The sequence below is a fragment of the Moschus berezovskii genome, chromosome 5, assembly GCF_049115385.1.
Source record: "Moschus berezovskii isolate FMDL1 chromosome 5, NW_MosBer_1.0, whole genome shotgun sequence".
Taxonomy (NCBI): Eukaryota; Metazoa; Chordata; class Mammalia; order Artiodactyla; family Moschidae; genus Moschus; species Moschus berezovskii.
The window spans coordinates 67,155,648-67,178,809 of NC_142464.1; the positions used below are offsets into that span (position 1 = coordinate 67,155,648).

At 42.3% G+C, this 23,162-nt stretch overlaps 1 protein-coding gene across 4 annotated transcripts in view; it reads left to right on the forward strand.

Moving 5' to 3' along the window:
- FAM114A1 (family with sequence similarity 114 member A1) overlaps positions 1-23,162 on the forward strand; it is a 79,939-nt gene that overhangs the window by 446 nt on the left and 56,331 nt on the right. For 2 of the 4 annotated variants that reach the window (XM_055433991.2, XM_055433990.2), the window contains exons 2-3: positions 9,203-9,558; positions 22,455-22,542. In XM_055433991.2, coding sequence (XP_055289966.2) covers positions 9,203-9,558; positions 22,455-22,542 — 444 coding nt within the window. Of the gene's footprint in view, positions 1-110; positions 696-8,001; positions 8,285-9,202; positions 9,559-22,454; positions 22,543-23,162 lie in introns of those variants that run through there. The other 2 variants (XM_055433993.2, XM_088836276.1) reach the window with 2 other exon arrangements.

The window sequence follows — 23,162 nt, forward strand, 5'->3', positions numbered from 1 at the left end:
GCGGCCGAGGGCCCCGCGTGGGTGCGGGCGTGTGAGTGTGTGTGTGTGAGTGTGTGTCGCTCCGGGTCCACGCTCATGCACACACCCACACGCCCGCACTCCGGCTCTGCCCCCTCGGCCGGCGTGAACCTCTGCGGAGCCTGTCTTGTGCTCCCGAAGTATTCGGTCCCAGCACAAAGCAAGTCTGGAAAAGTTTCCCCCAGGTCCCAGGGAGAGGCAGGCTGCGGGCTCTCCGCAGCGGCGGGCACAGGCGAAGCAAGTCCCGTCCCGGGGTTCGCCAGCCCTCGGCCTGGAAAAGCCGAGCTCCGGCCTTGCCCTCCCACCCAAGCTCGTCATCTCTCCCGCTGCAGATGCCGGCAGTGCCGGCTCTTCCACTCCGGCTGGCACCCTGAGCCAGCAGCACCTCTATTCACAGCCCCCAGGTTGAGCACCACTCCCCACCCCAAATCCCCACCCGCCCGCCCCATCGCTCGTCTTCTTCCCTGGAACCAGGTATTTCCAACCATCTCAGGTCAGGCGCCTGAACTCCACTGCCCTTTCCTGGAGTAGGAAGAACTCTGCATGAACTGTCAGGGTGATCTCTGTCCTACGATGCCATCAGTTCTCATCCTAAACATCTGGAGAGGGTCAAGCGGGTGGCTTTTAAAATCAATGTCTGGAACTCCAGAAGACCTCGTCCACCCTGAGAGAACTAAGTAAGCAGGCTTTCTCCTCAGAGCCTTCTCTGCCCTCTTTTCCTCCTGTTGCCCCTTCCCTACCTCACTTGTGCCCTGCCTTTCCTTCCTTTCCTGGGCTCAGGAAAAAATCTGATAAACTCCTTGCGGCATAAGCTTTAAGCAAAAGAAGGGAACTTTGAGGGTGGGATCTGAGGCTCCTTGGAGCCAGTGCAGAAGGAATTTGAGGGTGGGAAGGAGCCTTGCTGATTCTCATGGATTCAGACATTATTAGACCAGGCTTACATCACACATTGTTTCTCTTTAATCAATATCAAACAATATATTTCAGTTCAGTAACTATTAGAGTATCGGAAAACAAGCTAGGTGCTTGTTTGGTCACAGTTCTGGAGGAGAGACAAGTAAATGTCTCCTTTAAAAAAATCATAGAAATAAATACTCCTTAAAAATGCCATAGAAGTCCATGCAGTGTGTCTCCTAAAACATTGTAAGGAGTGGGGAAAATTTGGGAAAATTCCAAAGTAGAAAGTAACATTGTTGTTCAGCCGCTGAGCCGTCTCAGACTCTGCCATCCCATGAACTACAGAGCACCAGGCTTCCCTGTCCTTTACTTATCTCCTGGAGTTTGCTTGAGTTGGTGAAAGATACTAGACACAGAAAAAAAAAGGGACTTTGCCAGGCAATTGGAGGCAGGGCATCCTGGTCAGGAAAACCAGCATAAGCAAAGGTGGAGATGTTTATGAGCTGCCTGGGCAGTGATGGAAAATGTGCTGTCTGACTTGAGAGTTCCAGGAGGCTGATAAAGTGGAGCTGGACTATGAGGGGCCCCAGATGCCATGCAAAGGTGTTTAAACCTCATGTTTTTTAAACAGGGGAGCAAATACGTCCTTATTCATGTTTCATAAAATTACCTGGCATGCGTGTGGAAGCCAGACTGGAGGGAAAAGAGTCTGGGCTCTGGGTACACATACTTGTCAAGTACCATAGGAACTCTTGCAGCCTGGTTCAGTTCAGTTCAGTTCAGTCGCCCAGTCATGTCCGACTCTTTGCGACCCCATGAACCACGGCACGCCAGGCCTCCCTGTCCATCACCAACTCCCGGAGCCTGGTTAGATCCTGTCATCCACAGTTTTTGTTCCTGGTCTTTCACTGACTGACACTTTTTAAATTTGGAGGCAGTGATCTCACACAGGGTATTGTATTACCAACTTCTTATTTTGCCAAGTGAGACCATTTAACAAATCCATGCACTCCAATACTATTTCATAAAATAAAAAATGTTTTAATACCAAGAAAAGCATGAAGGCTAAACTTGCAAGATGAAGGCAGTCCTTTACGTTGAATAAATTTAGAGTGATGAAACACTCTCTATCTTGTCCTCATTTTTCTCTGTCATCACGGGCTGGCCCCAGTCCTGCAGTCTGGTGTTGGGGAACAAAGTATGCAGATCGTTATGTCCACCCTTACTCTCCAGAGGAGGAAGTGAGGAAGCCCAACGAGAGTGAGTGGGCTGTACACCCATAGAGAGATCAGAGCACAATTCTTTCCACTTCAGCATCCATCCCTCCCATCCCTTGATATTCTTCCATGTGGCTCTTGGCCCAGCCACACAGCATCCGTTCTGCATGTCTAGATTCATTCCTAGCACTTGCGCATACTCTTTTCCCATCATGCCTTAGAAACTGTCAAAGCCTCTTTCAAGGTTCTCCCTTGTATGAGATCAGTCTGGTTCAGGCACTTCTTTACCTGCTGTGATGTGCTGTTTTACATCGTCATTTAATCATTTCGTGTTAGATGCAGTAGTTTCCTGGACCTTCACTGACCAGGAATCAGATGGAAACAGATTGTTCGTTTTCTGAAGGATGGTAACCGCGTCTTCCGTTTTAAACTTATTTTTGGAGCCATGAAATTGTTGCTCCAATACCTAGCATAGTTCTGGGAGCATTTTAGGTGATGAATGAATTGACTCATGAAAACCTAACTTATATTCCCAGCCCACAAAGTCTTCTTTATATGCCACTCTTCCTCTTCTTGGAGTTTACTGAAGAAACTTCCTTGTGTCTGTGGGTTGAGGCTCCCTAGCATCAAAGCCACAGGACACGGCTGTAATGGTCAACATTCCAAACCGTAAATCAGGGCAAGTTTAAATCTGACTGCTTCTGGGGCACCCAGGCAGAGATGGGGGCCAACCAAGGACACACAGCGTACATCCCTGCTGTAGGCCTTGTGGCCACCAACAGTCCCTACGCAGGAACAGCTGTGTCTTGGAACGCATAGTTTGTAATGACTTTTGGATGGAAGGGCACTGTTTTAAAAATGACTACCTCTCCTGTCATAACATCCAGAGTAGACCAAGGTCTACCAGAATAAAAAAGATTTGGAGGAAGCTTGCTTTTTTTGGTTTAGAGTCAGGGAAAATATGGACTTGTAACAGGTAGAAAAGTTCACATACAATTAGAAGTTAAAGTAGGGCTGACCATTTTGATTATTTGAAAAGATGTAAAAATATAGTCTTCCTGAAATAAATTGTCCATAAATGTGTCCTAACAGTATTGGTTCAACTCCTTACAGCTGAATGTCATGTGTATTTCTGAAGGAATGGCTTCATGTTGCTAATTGGATGCAGAGTAGTCACAGGGAAGAGAAGTTTTGTGGCGGTCATTTTTCCACAGTTGAGGTGACCTGACCTAAGGCAGTTTGGCCATCAGAGATGGGTGAGAGTGGTAGGCTCCTCTGTGCAACTGACAGAACCAGAATCCACTGTCAGGAGTTCTGCCACACATTCCCATGTACGTTAGCAACCAGGCCCAAATATACAGCTTGTTCTTGTCAGTTGATGAAGTCCTAGTTCTCTGTCTTTTTAGGCCTTGGATGAGGACCGCTCTGGAGGCAGGACTCAGCTAACCTTGTAATCAGGCTTTGATGTACTCCTGCAATGAGTAGAAAAACTCTACGGCAAAGCTCGGTAACTCCTGGATTCAGTATAATCTTTTGCCCTGGAAATGGAAGAGCAGAAATACCCGTACAGAACTTCTTGCCAATCCACTTTAAGCACCATTTCCATTTTACCAGTGAAAAATACTTTTAATAGTGTATTGTGTTAGTTGCTCAGTCATGTCCACCTCTTTGTGACCCCGTGGACTGTAGCCTGCCATGGTCCTCTGTCCATGGATTCTCCAGGCAAGAAACCTGGAGTGGGTAGTCATTCCCTTCTCCAGGGAATCTTCCCAACCCAGGATTTGAATCTGGGTCTCCTGCATTGCAGGCAGATTCTTTGCTATCTGAACCACTGGGGAAGCTTTTAATAGTACCCCCTGATAAATAGTGTTCAGAGAGAGGGGTGGTTGAACCCTCTCACTAGGTGAACAGTTCATTACAGAATCTGAAATAGTAACTAAAGACCTTGAAAACTGTATTCCTTAATAGGACATTTAAAATGTTAACCAGCCACCCCCAGGGCATAAAATACAACCAATCCATGTAGATGTGCCATGGTATGTGCTGAAATATTTTAGCATTAGGAACAGTATCACAACAATTTAAGGTGAAGCAGATACAAAATGTTTATAATGCTTTTTATTCACCCATAAATGTTTAATATAACCAGGTTTATTCTCATGTTCCTGCTGATAGAGAAGTGAAATAGTTTGGAACTTCTCAATAATCCAGATTAATAATAAGGTTTCTCAAATCACCTTACAAAGGAATTAAAATATCAGACAGTGCCTTTGACTAAATGTTGATGAACACAAAAGGGGGAATATAAGTGATGTCCAAGTACGTGCTCAGTCTCCTTATGGTTGCACCTCTAGGACCCAGGTGAGGATAAGGGTAAATTAGGAGAACTCTAGGCCATGGCAGTGAAGGAATGTCCTAGAACATGGGTCAGCAAACATTTCCTATACAGGGCCAGATGGTAACTATTTTAGGCTTTGCAATTTTGGGGGTAATGTGGTCTCTCTCACCACTCTTCAACTCTGCTGTTGTACTAGAGAAACCACAGACGGTATAAACAAATGAGCATGTCTGTGTTCCAATAAAATTTTATTTACCAAAACAGAGGGAAGGCAAATTTAGGCACCTGACTGTAGTTTGCCAACCTCTATCCAGGCCAGTCCTAACTGGTTTTCACAAAAATTTTATAAGCTTCCACATGACAATAGCTTTTCAATTACCCTCCCTCAATCTCATCCCTGTCCCATAAACCACAGTAATAATCCCTTTTCTATAGTGTAGCCAGAATCACTCTTTACTATTTTAACTAGGCATTGACCATACTTATTGACAGACCATCTCCAACCTTGAATACCCGAAACTTAATGTATCAGCCAAAAGGGAGGAGGCATTCTTTGCCTTTTCCATCTGCAGAGTTGTTTATAGTTGTGTTATCAGAGAATTCAAGTATTTTTGTTTAAAAAGAGACATTCTAACCCAGTTATCTTGTAGGTGAAGGAACAGAGGAAAGACAATATGGGTCATTTGAAACCACTTGCTGTAAGATAGCTCCTGAGTAGTGAATGAAGTAAAGGCATTTGCTGCTTACTTTCATTTCAAATTACACTTTAATTTTAAATCTTCACAAAAAATATTAATATAACTCAATACATGTTTGTTGAGTTTCAACAGTGTTCCAGAAACCATGTTAAGTGCTATATAAAATATGAAGACAAAATAAGGAAGATTCTTGTCTTCATAGTATTTACAGCATATTAGGATAACACTCAAATGACTCTAATCAAAGATGATTGTAACCATCCAAACTGAGATAGATGCAAAGCACTCTGAGAGTTCAGAGGAAGAAAAATTATATCCAGTTAGGAGGAACAAAATATAGAGGAGGCGGTTACTCTAAATGGGCCTTAAATATGTTAAAACAACATACTGAACCAACAGCCTTTGTGAATGTCAGGGTTGTTCACATACTTAAATTGTCTCATTTAAGGGTTTGGAAGGCCATTGTGGTAGATAAGCATAGCGTGATCAGGGCACAGAGGTCCCTGGATGCCAGCTAAAGGATGTGGCTTCATCTCAGTAGGAAGTGGGAAGCCCCTGAGAATATCTGAGCAGGAGGTGATGTAATTGGAGCAGTGAGGTAAAGGACGAGGAAGTGAAAGAATAACTGTGGAGGGGTGAACCCAACATTGAAATCATTAGTGTAGATCACATGGAGGCCCTGACTGAAGGTGAAGACAGGGAGAACAGAAGTGAAATAAAGGATGTGCGTGTGTGCTCAGTCATGTCTGACTCTTTGCAGACCCATGGACTGTATAGCCCTCCACGCTTCTCTGTCCATGGAATCTTCCAGGCGGGAATACTGGCGTGGGTTGCCATTTTCTCCTCCAAGGGATCTTCCCAACCCAGGGATCAAACCCGCATCTTTTGCACCTCCTGCATTGGCAGATGGATTCTTTACTGCTAGTGCCACCTGGGAAGTCCCTGGATTGTGAGTAAAGAGCCTCTAGGATTTGAGCACTGGTTGAATGTAAGAGAAGATAGGTGGCATAGGGCTATGGTGTTCGAAGTCAGATGTGGGTTCAGAGCTCAAATCTGCCACTATTCCTTAAAGTGTGACTTCTGAGCACTAGTTGCATCATCTGTAAAATGGAGCTCATCATATCTGACTCACAGGAGATAACGCATTTTAAAGAGCCTAAATTTAATAGGCACTCGATAAATGATATAATAGCTTTCAATATCATATATTCTTGAGAGAGTGAAGATTTGGTCATTAACAGTTCCGAGATTTTAAGCCTGTATTGGAGAAATCTAGGTGCCATAAAAAAAACAAGGTCAAGGTGAAGATCTAGAATTAATGGCAAGACAACATGTTTTCTTTGGGACAGGATGAAATGTCCAGCTTGCCATTAGAAGTGCTTACCTGGAGCTAGATTTTTTTCCTGTAAAAGTGTGTTGAGGTATTATTCACACATCACAAAGTTCACATACTAAAAATTCATGCTTCTTGAATGTGCAGTTCAGTGGCTTGTAATATATTCACCGAATTGTATAGCCATTATCACTATTCAGTTTTAGGACATTTTCATCACTCACAAAAGAAATCCACATCCATTAGCAGTCATTACTCATCCCCCCTCCCTTCAGCCACGGAAAGTGAAACTGACGTCACTCAGTCGTGTCCAACTCTTTGTGACCCCGTGGACTGTAGCCCACCAGGCTCCTCTGTCCATGGGATTCTCCAGGCAAGAATACTGTAGTGGGTTGGGGGATCTTCCCGACCCAGGGATTGAACCCAGGTCACCCGCATTGCAGGCAGCCACTGCTGCTGCTGCTGCTAAGTCACTTCAGTCGTGTCCGACTCTGTGTGACCCCATAGACGGAAGCCCACCAGGCTCCCCTGTCCCTGGGATTCTCCAGGCAAGAACACTGGAGTGGGTTGCCATTTCCTTCTCCAATGTGTGAAAGTGGAAAGTGAAAAGTGAAAGTGAAGTCGCTCAGTCGTGTCCGACCCTTAGCGACCCCACGGACTGCAGCCTACCAGGCTCCTCCATCCATGGGATTTTCTAGGCAAGAGTACTGGAGTGGCTTGCCATTGCCTTCTCCGGCAGGCAGCCACTAGAAGCCCCTAATTTACTTTCTGTCTTTGTGGAATGGAGGTAGGTATTTGAGAGTCACAACATAGAAGTGTGTAAAACTGTGAGAAGGGAACAAGATTCACCAAGGGAGAGATAAAAGAAAATAGCTAGACAATTTTAAGAAACTGTTTGAAGGGTCAAGAAGGCTGGCATGTGCACGTGAATTGTAAGTTGGCCACAGTCGTCGCATGGCCAGTGTGTGAAATGGCTTCCCAAATACTGTGGTTTTAACAGTGACCAGAGATTTGACCAGTTGGTAAACCCTGAGGTCAACAAAAATACCCACTGATTAGCCTGCAACTTGGTTTCCTATATAGTGAGGTCATTATCTCTTTTTCAGACTAATGAAATTATCAGGCTTCCCAGATGGCTCAATGATAAAGAATCTGCCTGCAGTTCAGGAGACGTGGGTTCAATTCTTGATCAGGAAGATCCCCAGGAGGAGGGCATGGCAACCCACTCCAGTATTCTTGCCTAGAGAATCCTATGGACAGAGGAGCATGGTAGTCCATAGGGTTGCAAAGAGTTGACATGACTGATTCAATTGAACATACACACACACATGCAAGTACACACAAGGAAATTATCATCTTGAACTATCCTTCTGAATATATGTTATCCGATAAGGTAGCCACTAGCCACACATGTCTATATAAATTTAAGTTAAAATTATTTAAAATTAAATTTAAAAATTAGTTCCTCCCTTGCACCAGCCACATTTCAAGTATTTAATAGCCATATGTGACTATTAGCTACCATATTTCCCATCATAAATACAGAACATTTCATCATCACTGAAAGTTCTATTGAACTGCACTGTTGTACATGGCAGCAATAACTCACAAGGTTCATAAAGAGGTTTCTGTTTTGTATGTTATTTTGTAATGGCTCCATTCCTCATTTGGCTTAATATGTCACTTTTTTATTCCATTTCATCCTTGTGTTTCCCCCTCTCAACTATTGACCAAAGAAAGCTCAGATCTTCGTTGGCTGGTACCCAATAAGGCACACTTCTGTGTATGTATGTTTTTTTCAATTTGAATTTCTGACCAAATTGTAATACTAAATGTCGAGCATTTTTAAATAAACTCTTAGGTATTTTCCATGCTTATTCTTATTATGGCTACAAATATAATTAAGTCATATGAAGTAAATACTTTCACAGATACAAATAATACTCGCAGTTCCTATATGCATATTTCCTCATGCCAGGTGAAAGATCCATGAAAGTTTAAAGATAGCACTGTAGGTCTGTATTAGTTCCTATTGCTACTGCAGCAAAGTACAACCAACATAGCGATTTATAGCAACACAAATGTATTCTCTTACAGTTCTAGAGTCTGAGGGGAGAATGTTTTCCTTGACTTTTTCAACATCTAGTGGCCACCTGTGTTCCTTGGCTTGTGGTCTCTTCCTTCATCTTCAGAGTGCATCACTCCAATCTGCTTCTGTCATCACATTACCTTTTCCTCTTTGTAGTCAGATCTCCCTCTGCCTTGCTCTGATAAGGACACTTGTGATTTCAATTAAGACCCATGCAGGTAATCCAAGATTCTTAATTTAATCATATCATCAAAGTCCTTTTGGTCATATAAAGTAACATTCACAAGGTGAATATGGATGGAATCTGTGTCTCCTGCATCTCCTGCATTGCAGGCAGATTCTTGACAACTGAGCCACCTGGGAAGCCTGATAATTTCATTAATCTGAAATAAAGATATAAGGACCTCACTGCGTAAGAAGCCAAGTCACATTCCAAGGATTATGACATGGATATTTTGGGGGGCCATTATTTGGCCTACACAGAGGTTACATAAAGTTTCTTCTCAGTAGAAAAAAAGCTTACCCCCACCAGATTTAATTATTCAGGGCTTTGAATTAAAATTTAATAATTCAGATAAAGAGTAAGTTGTTTGTTTGTAATCATGTTAACAGATATTAAAATGTCTGACAAAGGCGATGACACGTTAACCTCTGGAGACAAAGAAGAAATTACCAACAAGCCCAACAGTGATACTTTATCCAAAGATGCAGAAGTGCACTGTGATTCAGCTACAATTTCAAATGAGCTAACGCCAGCAAATCCCAGAAGAGATGTGCATGAAAATGAGGCTGTTCAGGGTGCAGAGACTGCTGACACTGAACTCGCTGAGCAGCCCAAAGACCTTGGCGCCATGGAGCCGCCCCTCAATGGAGAAGTGACTGAGGATGCCCTCGCTGACTGTGTTGATGCTGTGAGCCTCGAGGCAGAACCTGGATCTGAAATACCCTTGAAAGAACAGAGTAATCCGGTAGGAGTGGTTCATTTGACTGAGTTCTTACTGATGCCTACCATGGGCATAGATTTGTGCCAAGCTGTGTGGTTAGGAATTGGGAATTCAGTATAAACTATGACATTACCTCTGTCATCAGCGATGTATTGTTTGGTGAAAAAAGGTGTATTTTGAGAATAATTGGTCATTTTAATATTTTCATTTTGTTGATTGTATTTTTATTAACCATGCTGCTGCTGCTGCTGCTGCTAAGTCGCTTCGGTCGTGTCCAACTCTGTGCGACCCATAGACGGCAGCCCACCAGGCTACCCCGTCCCTGGGATTCTCCAGGCAAGAACACTGGAGTGGGTTTCCATTTCCTTCTCCAATGCATGAAAGTGAAAAGTGAAAGTGAACTCGCTCAGTCGTGTCCGACTCTTGGCGACCCCGTGGTCTGCAGCCTTCCAGGCTCCTCCGTCCATGGGATTTTCCAGGCAAGAGTACTAACCACCACCAAATTATTGGACACAACAGGCACTCTCCTCACTACTCTATTTGTTAAGTAATTCACTCCATACAACAGTTCCTTGAGGTTCTAAGCTGGATGTTATTAACCCCAAGTTATAGAGGAGGCAATCAGGCTCAGAGATCTTAAGCAACCCAGTAAGATATTAAGCTACTCAGTAAGTGAGCTCAGTAAGGGAGCTACTCAGTAAGTGAGCGGTATTGTAATATGAATATAACGAGTCCAAATTTTTAACGAACCTAATTCCACCCTAAACAAGTTACTGCTTCTTTAACATCACTTAAATTTTGCTGCATATTTTCAAATCCACTCTGAAGATCTGAAACCTTCAGATTCCTCTTTTATCGTCACATGCCACCTTCCGGAGACCAGCAGCAGAACACCTTTGTGCTTCGCTTCAGCGCCTGCACCTGACTCTCTGGGGGAGAAGTCAGGCCAGTGTCTCCGTGTCAGTACCTCACTCCACATCAATATGACCAAGCTGGGTTTTCCTGACGCCTTTCCCTCCATCCACGTGGGGACCGGAAGGGGTGGGGAGGCACTCTGCAGGACATGAGGGGATGCGCCACTCTCCTCCAAACCTGCCTTCTAGAAGGATGCTAGACTCTCCTGAAGTGAGCCCCACACGTCCCCTCCTTGAGGTGACTCTGCTGCATGCAGCGAAGGAGGCAGGCTAAGTGGGGAGTTGGGGAGCTGGGCTTTCATCCCCCATCTATCGTTAACTCTCTTAGTTTGGGCAGGACACCAAATTTCTCTGTGCTTCAGTTTTTCCTCTGTAAAATGAAGAATTTGCCCATGACGACCACGAGGTATCCTTCTGACTAATGTTGTGTGATTCTTTTACTCAAAAGCAGACTTCTTGGGCCTCAGTTTCCACAAATCGGCTCTCAGAATTGTTCTAAGATGAGATGAAAGGAAGGGTTTTTCCCATCACTGGCGATGTTTAAACAAAAACAAACGATCATTCTGCTGAATGTCATAGAAGGGATCTGAGGACCAGCTGGGAGTTTGGATCAGTTATGTAAACATACATGCAAAATTTGTTTATGAGTTCCATGATATCACAGACACTTTAAAGCCATCCACGGACCCGCTGTGGGATTAAGAATTTCTAGATCAAAGGGCCTCAACTCTAGATGAACATTTCAACCACTGAGAGAGCTTTGAGAAATAATTGGGAGTGGGGAAGAAAGAATGATGACAGGGTGGATATTCGTGTGAATTCTCTAGAGAAACATAACCAATAGGATATGCCCTATACTTCTATTTACCTGTGTGCCTGATTTTGGAACCTGTGTTCCCTCCATGCTGTCTTTCTACTGGGGTGCACTGGTTCCCAATTGTTATTGTAACTGCTACTATTAATATATACTTTTGTACATTAAAAAATATATATTTTAACCATGATATTCTGACTGAAGATGATTCAGAGAAGCTATAAAAGCTTCATTGAGTCAAGATATGTGTGCTCATGAAGGCTAGATTATACATTCCAGTTTCTGACTTCTAAAAGTTATAACAAGTTTGCTAATAAAGACAGCAAAATAAAAAGTCAGGATGCTCCTACACATCCATCTTCTTACATGTTGAGCAAATCGAATGAATTCTGCTTTTGAGAACACTTTGTAAACCTCCTTAATGCTACAGAGAAAGAGAGAGCCAACTGGCAGACAGATATTCCCCTCCTGGCACCTCCCCTCCCCTACCGATAGCTTTGAAAAGGGGAGCATTTCCTTATCATGAAGCTTCACAAAGTATCTGAATGGAAGTTCAGAGACTGGCCACAGAGTTAGAGCTGTGGCTCTGCATGTGTGTGTGTGTGTGTGTGGCATTGCATCAGGAGCTCAGATAGAAGCAGGATGTGGGAGGAATTCCTGTGAGCATGTTGGTTCTAAGAAGACAGAAAACTATTACAGGTGGCTGGAAGGGCCTTGAGAGGAAAGCATATCTCTTTCACACAGGTTACATTTAAACCTTCTAACTAGGTACAGATATAGTCTCTTCTTAATAATTACTGGAAAAGGGGATTCCACTCTCTTTCTCGACAACTTATCCTTTTGTCTGAATTCAGTTGGGTGCTTCATCTTCAAGCATTGTTCATTTGCTCTATTTTATTTGTTCTTCATTGCACACTTATAGAAAGCTCTTTTGTGGTGATGAAAACAACCATTTTTCTGTTGATCCAGTAGAGAATGAATTCTGCAAAAAATCTTGAATTAAAAGTTCATTTGTATGTTGGTTGGTTGAATCTTGAACACAGGTCTGACAGGTCTTTCAGGAAAAGTTCAAAAGCCTGTCTGGTCCTAGATGTATTTGAGTTTAAGAGAATCTTCAGTTCAGTTCAGTTCAGTTCAGTCGCTCAGTTGTGTCCGACTCTGCGACCCCATAAATCACAGCACGCCAGGCCTCCCTGTTCATCACCAACTCCCGGAGTTCACTCAAACTCATGTCCATCGAGTCGGTGATGCCATCAAGCCATCTCATTCTCTGTCGTCCCCTTCTCCTCCTGCCCCCAATCCTTCCCAGCATCAGAGTCTTTTCCAGTGAGTCAACTCATCGCATGAGGTGGCCAAAGTATTGGAGTTTCAACTTTAGCATCAGTCCTTCCAATGAACATCCAGGATTGATCTCCTTTAGAATGGACTGGTTGGATCTCCTTGCAGTCCAAGGGACTCTCAAGAGTCTTCTCCAGCACCACAGTTCAAAAGCATCAATTCTTCTCTTATCACCTCTTTAAAAAAAGTGTCTAAGGGGAAATGCCTGTTTTTTTTTAAAAACCTGGCAGAATAGTCGTTGAGGAAGTTGTTTCTTCTAGAACACACTGGATTTTGTGATAATGGGTTCAAATGTATATTTTTTTCTATAAGTAGTATCTAGTTACTTTGGGTCTTGGTCCCCTTAAAATTCACCTTATTAGCTTCCCCTTTGCCTGAGTCAGCATGGCAGCCATCACTTGGCAGGCAGGACGGTGTGACCAGGAGACACCCTGGGGCCAGTGGTTCTGCCAGCTACTCAGCTGGCACGTCTTCTTTGAAGGGTCACACCATCATCACAGCTGATGCACTCAGAGAAGCTATCTCTGTCTTTAGGGCCCCTTCTCTTTGCCATCCATTCTGATGTACAGACTCAGAAACCATTGAGTTAAGGCTTCTTTCAGGAATCCACACCACAACATCCATAAGAGACGGTCCCCAGCCCCCCTTGAACTTTGGCGGTTGGACTAGAGTCTAAATCTTTACCAGCCCCATGACATCATGTATTATGCTCCAGAAGCTGGGTAGTGCAACTATCTTCAGGATGCCTCCCATCTAGTTGGGGAAGGAAGAGTTATCTGAGAGCAATTATAGTATGTCTTGGACTCCCCTGTAGCTCAAACAGTAAAGAATCTGCCTGCAATGCAGGAGACCCAAGTTATATCCCTGGGTCGGGAAGATCCTCTGGAGAAGAGAATGGCAATCCACTCCAGTATTCTTGCCTGGAGAATCCCATGGACAGAGAAGCCTGATGGGCTACAGTTGATGGGGTCACAAAGATTTGGACACAACTGAGCGACTAACACTTCACTTCATAGTATGTCTTAGCGTACTAGATATATACTAGATAGACCAGGCACAAGGAAGCCTGAGATGGAGCACCCAAATCAATCTTAAGGAGTTGGTGAAGTTTTCATCCTCGGTTCAGAGATGTTTGTTGTGGGTGCTAGGCTGGAATGACATTTATTCCCAGAAATCTTGTGGGACCTTATTATGTACTAGTCTCTCCCTCTCTCTCAAAATCACTCAGTCGTGTCTGACTCTTTGCAACCCCATGGACTGTAACCTACCATGGAGTTTCCTGGCAAGAATACTGGAGTAGGTAGCCATCCTTCTTCAGGGAATCTTCCTGACACAGGAATCAAACCCAGGTCTCCCGCATTGCAGACAGATTCTTTACCATCTGAGCTACGACGGAAGCCCATATGCTAGTCTATCAGCCCCTAAAAGATCTAATGTAGTTCAAATTTCCCTAAATTCTTAGCATCAAGAGATATTACCCAGAGTACAAAAATTTCATCCCTACTGTCCTATACCAATGCATTAAAAAGCCAATCATGAAGAAGGTAAAGAATGCAATGTTACCACTCAAAGTACTCAAAGGAAGACACAGACTACCACCCACTAGTTCTCTCCCTAGAAAAGGAAAAGCAGGGTGCTTAAGAACAGTAAAATTGCCATCAACAGAGACAAAAATGAGAGAACGTAGGCCAAGATCTGCTGATGACAGACTTTTGCCTCTTAAATGAGTGAGTAAAGTTTGCTCCAGTTCTATTGAAGTGTTTCTCTTTTTATGACTCTCCACGTGAAGACATCTGATTTTTCACTTGAGCAACCAGATGGTAGCTGTTACCTTTTGGTTGTATTGGATGTGCATATGCATGCTTAGTCTCTCAGTCATGTCCGACTCTTTGCAACCCTATGGCTTGTATCAGGCTCCTCTGTCCATGGGATTTCCCAGGCAAGAATACTGGAGTGGGGCGCCATTTCCTCCTCCAGGGGATCTTCCTGACCCAGGGATCAACCCTGTGGTTCCTGCATTAGCAGTCAGATTCTTTACCACTGTGCCACCTCGGAAGCTCAGTTGTATTGGACAGTGCTTCATAAATCTGGTTTTGTGTTAAAATCACCTGGGAAGTTTGTTAGAAGTTTAGATTCGTGGGATCTACCCTGAAAGGTTCTTACTCTTTAAAAGATCACAGTGGAAGTAAGACACTATATTTTTAGTAAGTTCCCCCAGGTAATACTCTTACAGTCAGTCTGTGGACCAGTGTTTGGGAATCACTAATATTAAACAGAAGAAATAGTAGAGGAATCAGGTGGGATTGAGAACATGGTGAGCTCAGTATTGGACATACCATGAGACATCCATATGAGGATATTTTGTGGATAGTTGATTATAGTGGTCTGGAGCCCAGGGGAGGTGGTAGGGAGAGATCTGGAGGCCATTAGCATTGGGTGTTAATGGGAGTGGGTCAGGTTGCCCAGGTGTTATATGTAAATAAATAAAATCAGAGGCCAAGGACCTGGCCCTGAAGTCTGTGTTTCTAAGTCAATTCAGTCATGCACAGCTCTTAGAGTCTCTTTGATAGGTTGTGGTTGCCAGTAAAATTCATTCTATAAATTAAATTTCAAATCATGTTATACCACACTGACATTTTTTAATTAAACATTAATTGACAAAAATGTTTAAAATAGTTCATGAAAGCTCATGTAGATTTGAGAATGTTCCATTGATCTGACCTTTTACATGCCTTGACCACTACTCCAAGTGAAAGGTTCATTCAAGGCATATGCCTAGAAATCTAGGGACAAGATTTATTCATTTATACTTGGCATTGAAAAAACAGAGTTCTCCAGAGTTCAGAGATGAATAGAAGACCACTTAGAACAGGGTAAAATCCTTTCTTTTACCCTCTTCATGTAAAGGTAGGAAAAGGCTCTAAAACATATTTAACCACCAACTAAGTCCGTGGGGTCGCTATGGGTCGGACACGACTGAGCGACTTCACTTTCACTTTTCACTTTCATGCATTGGAGAAGGAAATGGCAACCCACTCCAGTGTTCTTGCCTGGAGAATCCCAGGGACAGGGGAGCCTGGTGGGCTTCCGTCTATGGGGTCACACAGAGTCGGACACGACTGAAGTGACTTAGCAGCAGCAGCAGCAGTGTTGAATACCTTTAATTTCACAATCTGGAACCCCTTTCAGATATTCAAATGCTAGTTACCAGTCTACCATGTTTACCAGTTAAAGCCCATTTCTGTAATTCAGTATGCTAATTTGCAAAGCCTCAGATGTTGATGGGGATGTGAATTATAGAAGTGCTCATTATAGCTGCCTCTGGAGTATGGCTTTCCTGATTAGGAGGCCAGCTGACCACCTGAACCATGTGTACTTTATTGGAATGCTTGAAGCAGTTGGGTTGCAACTTAAGGAGCTCCCACGATCTGTGTGGAAGCTTTCTAAAGTAAATTGAAATCATCCTGATAAGGGATGGACAAAAAAAGCAAGAGTAAGAAAATAGGGCCTGGAAGCCAGGTCATGAGAACAGAGTCTTTTAAGGATTGAAAAGTGGTTAAGCTTCTGGTGCTACTGAGAGGTCAAGAAATAAAGTGACTATAATGAATCCATAGCTCTGACCATGAGGGAGCCTTTGTGACCTTGATGAGGATGGTTTCGTGAAACAGTGACCATGGAGGAGTCACTGTGGTGGGTGGAGGGGAGTGGATTCAGAAGGTAGGCACCTTTTTCAACAGGTAAAGAAGAAAGAAAGATATGGAACAGAAACCAGACAAGTTGGAAAAAAAAAACATTTTGTCATCCTGATTTTCATTTGCTGGTTTTAAGATGGAGGATGGTGCACATAATTAAATGTGGGAAGTAGCCAGTAGAGAAAGGTCGAAAAGCCAGAAGAAAAGGGAAAACCACCCTTCCCAGGCCCAGAGGAGATCAAATGGAGGTGATAATTACAACCAAGAGGAAGATACCACTTCCATTATGATAGAAGGGAAAGAAGTAATTATGAATGGGGGGGTACAGTAAAGTTAAACTTGTGTTGAAATGGGGTTTTGATATAGGCCAGTGTTTTGTCCATAAAAAAACACTACTCAGACTTTCAACTTGGTTTGAACAATTAGTATTCAATTTATTAAGGTTCAGTTCAGTTCAGTTCAGTTCAGTCGCTCAGTCGTGTCCGACTCTCCGCGACCCCATGAATCACAGCACGCCAGGCCTCCCTGTCCATCACCAACTCCCGGAGTACACCCAAACTCATGTCCACAGAGTCGGTGATGCCATCCAGCCATCTCACTCTCCGTCGTCCCCTTCTCCTCCCGCCCCCAACCTTTCCCAGCATCAGAGTCTTTTCCAGTGAGTCAACTCGTCTCATGAGGTGGCCAAAGTATTGGAGTTTCAGCTTTAGCATCAGTCCCTCCAATGAACATCCAGGATTGATCTCCTTTAGAATGGACTGGTTGGATCTCCTTGCAGTATAAGGGACTCTCAAGAGTCTTCTCCAACACCAGAATCAAAATGTCAATTCTCCATAGTATTTACATTGATCTCACAAATCTTACTCTATTTAGAAGTCTAGCATAATTGAACACTCACTTTCAAGGGGCTTTTGATTAATGCTTTTGCCAACTTAAACATGGTCAAATATTTTTTAACTACATCATAAATTTAATATATTCTATCTACTTTTTAAGTACCTCATTTACCTACTTAAACAAAATCTTGCTGAGTACTTAAGAATCGTTGTAAATCTTAAATTTATAGAGTGGACTGAATGACCCCTTAGGTTCCATCAGTTCAGTTCAGTCACTCAGTCATGTCCAACTCTTTGCAAGGATTACAGCACGCCAGGCTTTCCTGTCCATCACCAACTCCCAGAGCTTACACAAACTCATGTCCCTCGAGTCGGTGATGCCATCCAACCATCTCTTCGTCTGTTGTCCCCTTCTCCTCCTGCCTTCAATCTTTCCCAGCATCAGGGTCTTTTCCAATGAGTCAGTTCTTCACATCAGGTGGCCAAAGTATTGGAGTTTCAGCATCAGTCCTTCTAGTGAATATTCAGGACTGATTTCTCTTAGGATTGACTGGTTGGATCTCCTTGCAGTCCAAGGGACTCTCAAGAGTCTTCTTGAACACCACAGTTCAAAAGCATCAAATCTTTGGCTCTCAGCTTTCTTTATGATTCAACTCTCACATCCATACATGACTACTGGAAAAACCATAGCTTTGACTAGGCAGACCTTTGTGGGCAAATTAATATCTCTGCTTTTTAATATGCTGTTTAGGTTGGTCATAGTTTTTCTTTGAAAGAGCAAGTGTCTTTTAATTTCATGGCTTGCAATGACCATCTGCAGTGATTTTGGAGCCCCAAAAAATAAAGTCTATCACTGTTTCCATTATTTCCCCATCTATTTCCCATGAAGTGATGGGACCGCATGCCATGATCTTAGTTTTCTGAATGCTGAGTTTTAAAGACAACTTTTTCACTCTCCTGTTTCACTTTCATCAAGAGGCTCTTTAGTTCTTCCTCCCTTTCTGCCATAAGGGTGGTGTCATCTGCATATCTGAGGTTATTGATATTTCTCCTGGCAATCTTGTGCTTCACCCAGCCCCACGCTTCTCATAATGTACTCTGAATATAAGTTAAATAAGCAGAGTGACAGTCGTAGCCTTGACGTACTCCTTTCCTGGTTTGGAGCCAGTCTGTTGTTCCATGTCCAGTTTTAACTGTTGCTTCTTGACCTGCATACAGATTTCTCAGGAGGCAAGTAAGGTGGTCTGGTATTCCCATCTTTCAGAATTTTCCACAGTTTGTTGTGATGCACACAGGCAAAGGCTTTGGCATAGTCAATAAAGCAGAGATAGATGTTTTTCTGGAACTCTCTTGCTTGTTCGAGGATCAGCAGATGTTGGCAATTTGATCTCTGGTTACTCTGCCCTTTCTAAAACCAACCTAAACATCTGTAAGTTCACGGTTCACATACTGTTGAAGCCTGGCTTATAGAACTTTGAGCGTTACTTTACTAGCATGTGAGATGAGTGCAATTGTGCGGTAGTTTGAGCATTCTTTGGCATTGCCTTTCTTTGGGATTGGAATGAAAACTGACCTTTTCCAGTCCTGTGGGCACTGCTGAGTTTTCCAAATTTGCTGGCATATTGAGTGCAGCACTTTCACAGCATCACCTTTTAGGATTTGAAATAGCTCAACTGGAATTCTATCACCTCCACTAGCTTTGATCATAGTGATGCTTCCTAAGGCCCACTAGACTTCAAACATTATGCATAAATTTAAGTAGATTTCAACTTAAAAGTCAGAAGTCTGATAATTCAATTATTCATTTTTAATTGATTTTCAAAATATTGTCACTCTGATCACTCAAATTCCTTTAAGCATCAGTAGTACAGAAAAGAAGAAATATGCACAAAATGATTAATTGTATGACTCTCATGCTTTAAAACCTTTCTATACTTAATTTTAAATCTCCCTGGAGTTGAGTGGTGCATACTAGCCAAGAAAGAAAGTTCCTTGGGAACAACTGAGGCCATTTTTTAGCAAATATTTTAACAGAGGTACAGGCATCCTCCCAATTTACATCCTCCCAATGTCACACTGAGCCCCTCCTTAGAACTGCTGTGTCATGAGTACAAAACTTAAAGAGATTTTGGTCTCACAACTTCTACCGTCCATATCCCAAGACCAAAGCTATATACATAGTCTCTAAATCTTAATCTACTAAAGGAAATAGGACTGTCAGGTTGGTCTTTATCTTTTAAAAGAGGTACATATATTTTCTATCTTAAGTGCTGAAAACCTTTGAATTTAATGGAATTCTAAGATGTATACATATTTTTCTACTTGATAACTTAAAAATAAATGAATGAATTTTCTATTTAATGATAAAGACCTTTAAATGGAATACCCGATATGTAAATGTCTTTTCTATTTAAAGAACTTTGAACTTGATAGAATCTTGCACTCTTTCATCTTCTTAGGCGCACACAACAGTTATAGATGTGTCAATAATCTCCAGTTGAGTTTTGGAGATCCCTCCTGATCAAGCCAAGTCTGATTTGCTGTTACAATATGACTCTCATTCTTCTGAGAGTTTAGGGGAAGGGGGCAGGAGGAAGTTGAGAGAGTTCTTATCAGATGGCTTCTATTTTCTCTATGGATTAGGATGGGAAGTCGTCTGTTAAAGGAGGTGGGAGTTACATGGGTGAGGATGAGAAAGAAGCTTTAAAATTTTCATATATGAAAATGGGATACCTGAGTATATCCATGCTGCCTACTTTATAGTCTCATAAGCATGTGACATTAAAGCCACTTAAAGTGGAGACAGTACTCAAGATGAGATATATTTACAATCCATGTCAAACAGTTTATATGGTTTTTATGTTAAATGTACACATTTTGTTATTTGAGTATTTGCCATTCTCTGTAGCTGATCAAGAAGTCACAGCTCAATGTCAAAGCAGCTTTATTAATAAAGCAATTGAAGTAGTCACTTATACAGCAAAAAGTTCTAGACTCATTTAACATTTATTTCCATTTGCTAGTCAATTACCAGCTGTCAGAGCATATTAAGTATTGTAAATTTGAGTCAGAAGCTGTCACCCCTAAGTGTATTAACTTTCCCTAATCACATAGGTAGTGATTTATCCCATGAAAGAATTATATTAATCACCAACTTACATCTGTCTTCATCATGGTATAAAATTGCCACTGGCTTCATTGCTCAAGTGAAGTAAATCAATGTAGACACCAAAAATGAAAGCAGACTGTCATGAATCTTGAGTATTTCCATTCACGTTAACAGGCTTCTCATTGTTTCCAAACAGAAAAAATTATCAGCCAACTTTCATAGCTTTTTGCTTCTTAGTGTTAAAACTGTAGTTAATCATTCTTATTGTTAACAGTTAACATTTCTAGAGTATTTATTATGTGTTAGCACTATGCTCACAGCTTTATGTGAGTTATTTTAATTTTCACAATAAACCCGTGAGGTTATTGGTTCTTATACTCATGGCTGCATTTTGTAATGTCAATGATGACTTTAAAAGACTTGAGTAATTAACTTGTCCAAAATGGTAGAGCCTAGAGTCAAACCCAAGCAACTTAATTCCATAATGTTTACACTTAACCAGTAGTCTACACTGATGGGTGGTGTTTGATATTAACTAAGTGAATCAGTTAGGAATAGCATTTGGGATCAAACCTGCATTGCAGGCAGATTCTTTACCATCTGAGCCATCAGGAAAGCTCAACTAAAATTTAACGTATAATGGCTCACAAAATAGTGATTTTTTTTTTTAATTCCTCATTTAACAGAATGGAGATAGGCAATAACTCATATTTGTTTAGTAGCCCACCAGGGCCAGAACCAGTGTGATTCCCTGGCCTGTCCCTTAAGGCAGCAAAAATGGCTGCTTCAGTTTCAAGCACCAGGTTCACATTCAGGGCAGAATAAAAGGAGAGGGGAGAGTTGTCACCAGCTGTAACTGTATAATTTATCATGAAAGTGAACCCTTCTCATTTATATCTCATTGGTCAAAGCAGTTTCACATGGCTGCTCTTATCTGAAAGGGTGGAAGACTGTAGGGGGAAAGTAGTTGGGGAGGATGATGGATCAGCCTTGGGTCAAAAGTTATAGAATCTACAAACTCTAGGAATTTTTCACTTCCTCCGTAACTTCTTCCTTTCTTTTCTTGGAATGAAATCGCTGTAATTCTCTACCACCTAATGTATTTTTGCCTCATTTTGTAAAATGTATTCCTGGATATTAGAGAGCGGTGGTTCTTTTTTTTTTTTTTTTTGAGTCAGGATGCATTCTGTCACAAGTTACAGAAACTATTGCACACCTAAGAAAATCGATGAATTTCAGTCATTTATTCAACAACTAAGTTGAATAAATTTAGCTATTGAATAAATAAATAAGCACTCATTATATGCCATGAACTCTTCTATGCTCTATGGATATTTCAGTGAACAAAAATATTGAGAGAAAGAGAGAAACACTGTGCTGGAATCCGATAGAACCCAAAGGTAGGAATGCTGCAGGGCTTTGAAGAGAGAGAGGAACCAGGGGTTGAGAAGCTACCTGGAATCCAGACAGCTTCCCTGAGCTTATCTCCGTCATTCTGCTCACTCTGCTTTCTCTTAATTCTTAGTCTGCATGGGGGATCTTCTATTCAAGCTGAACAAGAATCTGTGTCCCAATCCAAATACGCAGGAAAAAGAATTTGAATCAACTGTGCCCACTGACTGAGAGATACAGTTCCAGGGGTCATTGTGAGTGGAGTGGACACCTTGAAAGTTGTCTGCCTCAAAGGCTTCCTGTTGCTGCTCCCCATCTTCAAGTTTACTGATGCTTTTGTAGACAGCTTGCCTGCTAACTTCCATGCCAAAGCTCCTCCTACCACCCTAGAGATTTGAAAGTTAACTCTATCTCCCTTGAAGAGCACATTTTTTTCTAGTTCTGGGAAAACAATTGCACGAGTCAAGGTTGTTTTGGAGTTTTTCAAGTCACTTTGTGCCCTAAGGTATTAAATCTTCCCCTCCCATCCACAGCTCTGTCACTGTCTTCCAGATAATGGGAGATTTGGGTCTTGGTTGACATCAAATTCCCTTCTCACTTTAAGCTAAGCCCTCAGATGCCAACCCCACTACACATCAGTTTGATTCCAAAGTACACATTGCAGCATGGATTGGTATATTCTTTTATGGTCCTTATAAACTATAATCCAGTGAGATATGGTTGTTGGTGATTTGTTTAACCGTCTTTGTGTTTCAAACAAACGGGTATTTTTCCATTCAGGGATAAACGAATTGCTGACCTTGTGGCTAATCTGGCTTTTTACAGGCTGTGGATTCCTCTCCACGTGGAGGGGGATGGGCAGGCTGGGGCTCCTGGGGCAAATCTCTGCTCTCATCAGCATCTGCCACAGTAGGTAAGCATTATACATTGCATTTGAATGGATGAAGTTAAGGGGCCAAATAGGATATGACATTTTGATCATACCATGTACTGAAAGAGTTTAACATTACCTCATGACAAATTTGGGATTCCCAGGTGGTGCAATGATAAAGAATCCACCTGCCAATTCAGGAGACGTGGGTTCAGTCCCTGGGTCGGGGAAGATACCCTGGAGGAGGAAATGGCAACCCACCCCTGTATTCTTGCCTGGAAAAATTCCTTGGGCAGAGGAGCCTGGCAGGCTGCAGAGAGATGGACACAACTGAGGGACTGAGCACGTACACACACACATGAGATAATAAGAGAAAATTGTTTTTAGTGTTTACTAAGTGCTTCCTGCATATTAATACATTTATTCTTCAAAATAACCCTCTTAGGAGGTACTCTTATTTCCTCCATTTTAGAGATAAGGAAGCTGAATCACAGAGAGGTTAGACTTTATCCAAAATCAAGAGTAGCTGAATTGGGCTTTGAACCGCACAATATGGCTTTTAACCATTTTATTATATTGCATCTTAGAATATAAGATTTGGGCTTTTATAATATATTCTTAAAGCTTTGTTTATCATCCATTTGAGCATTTAAAAATATACA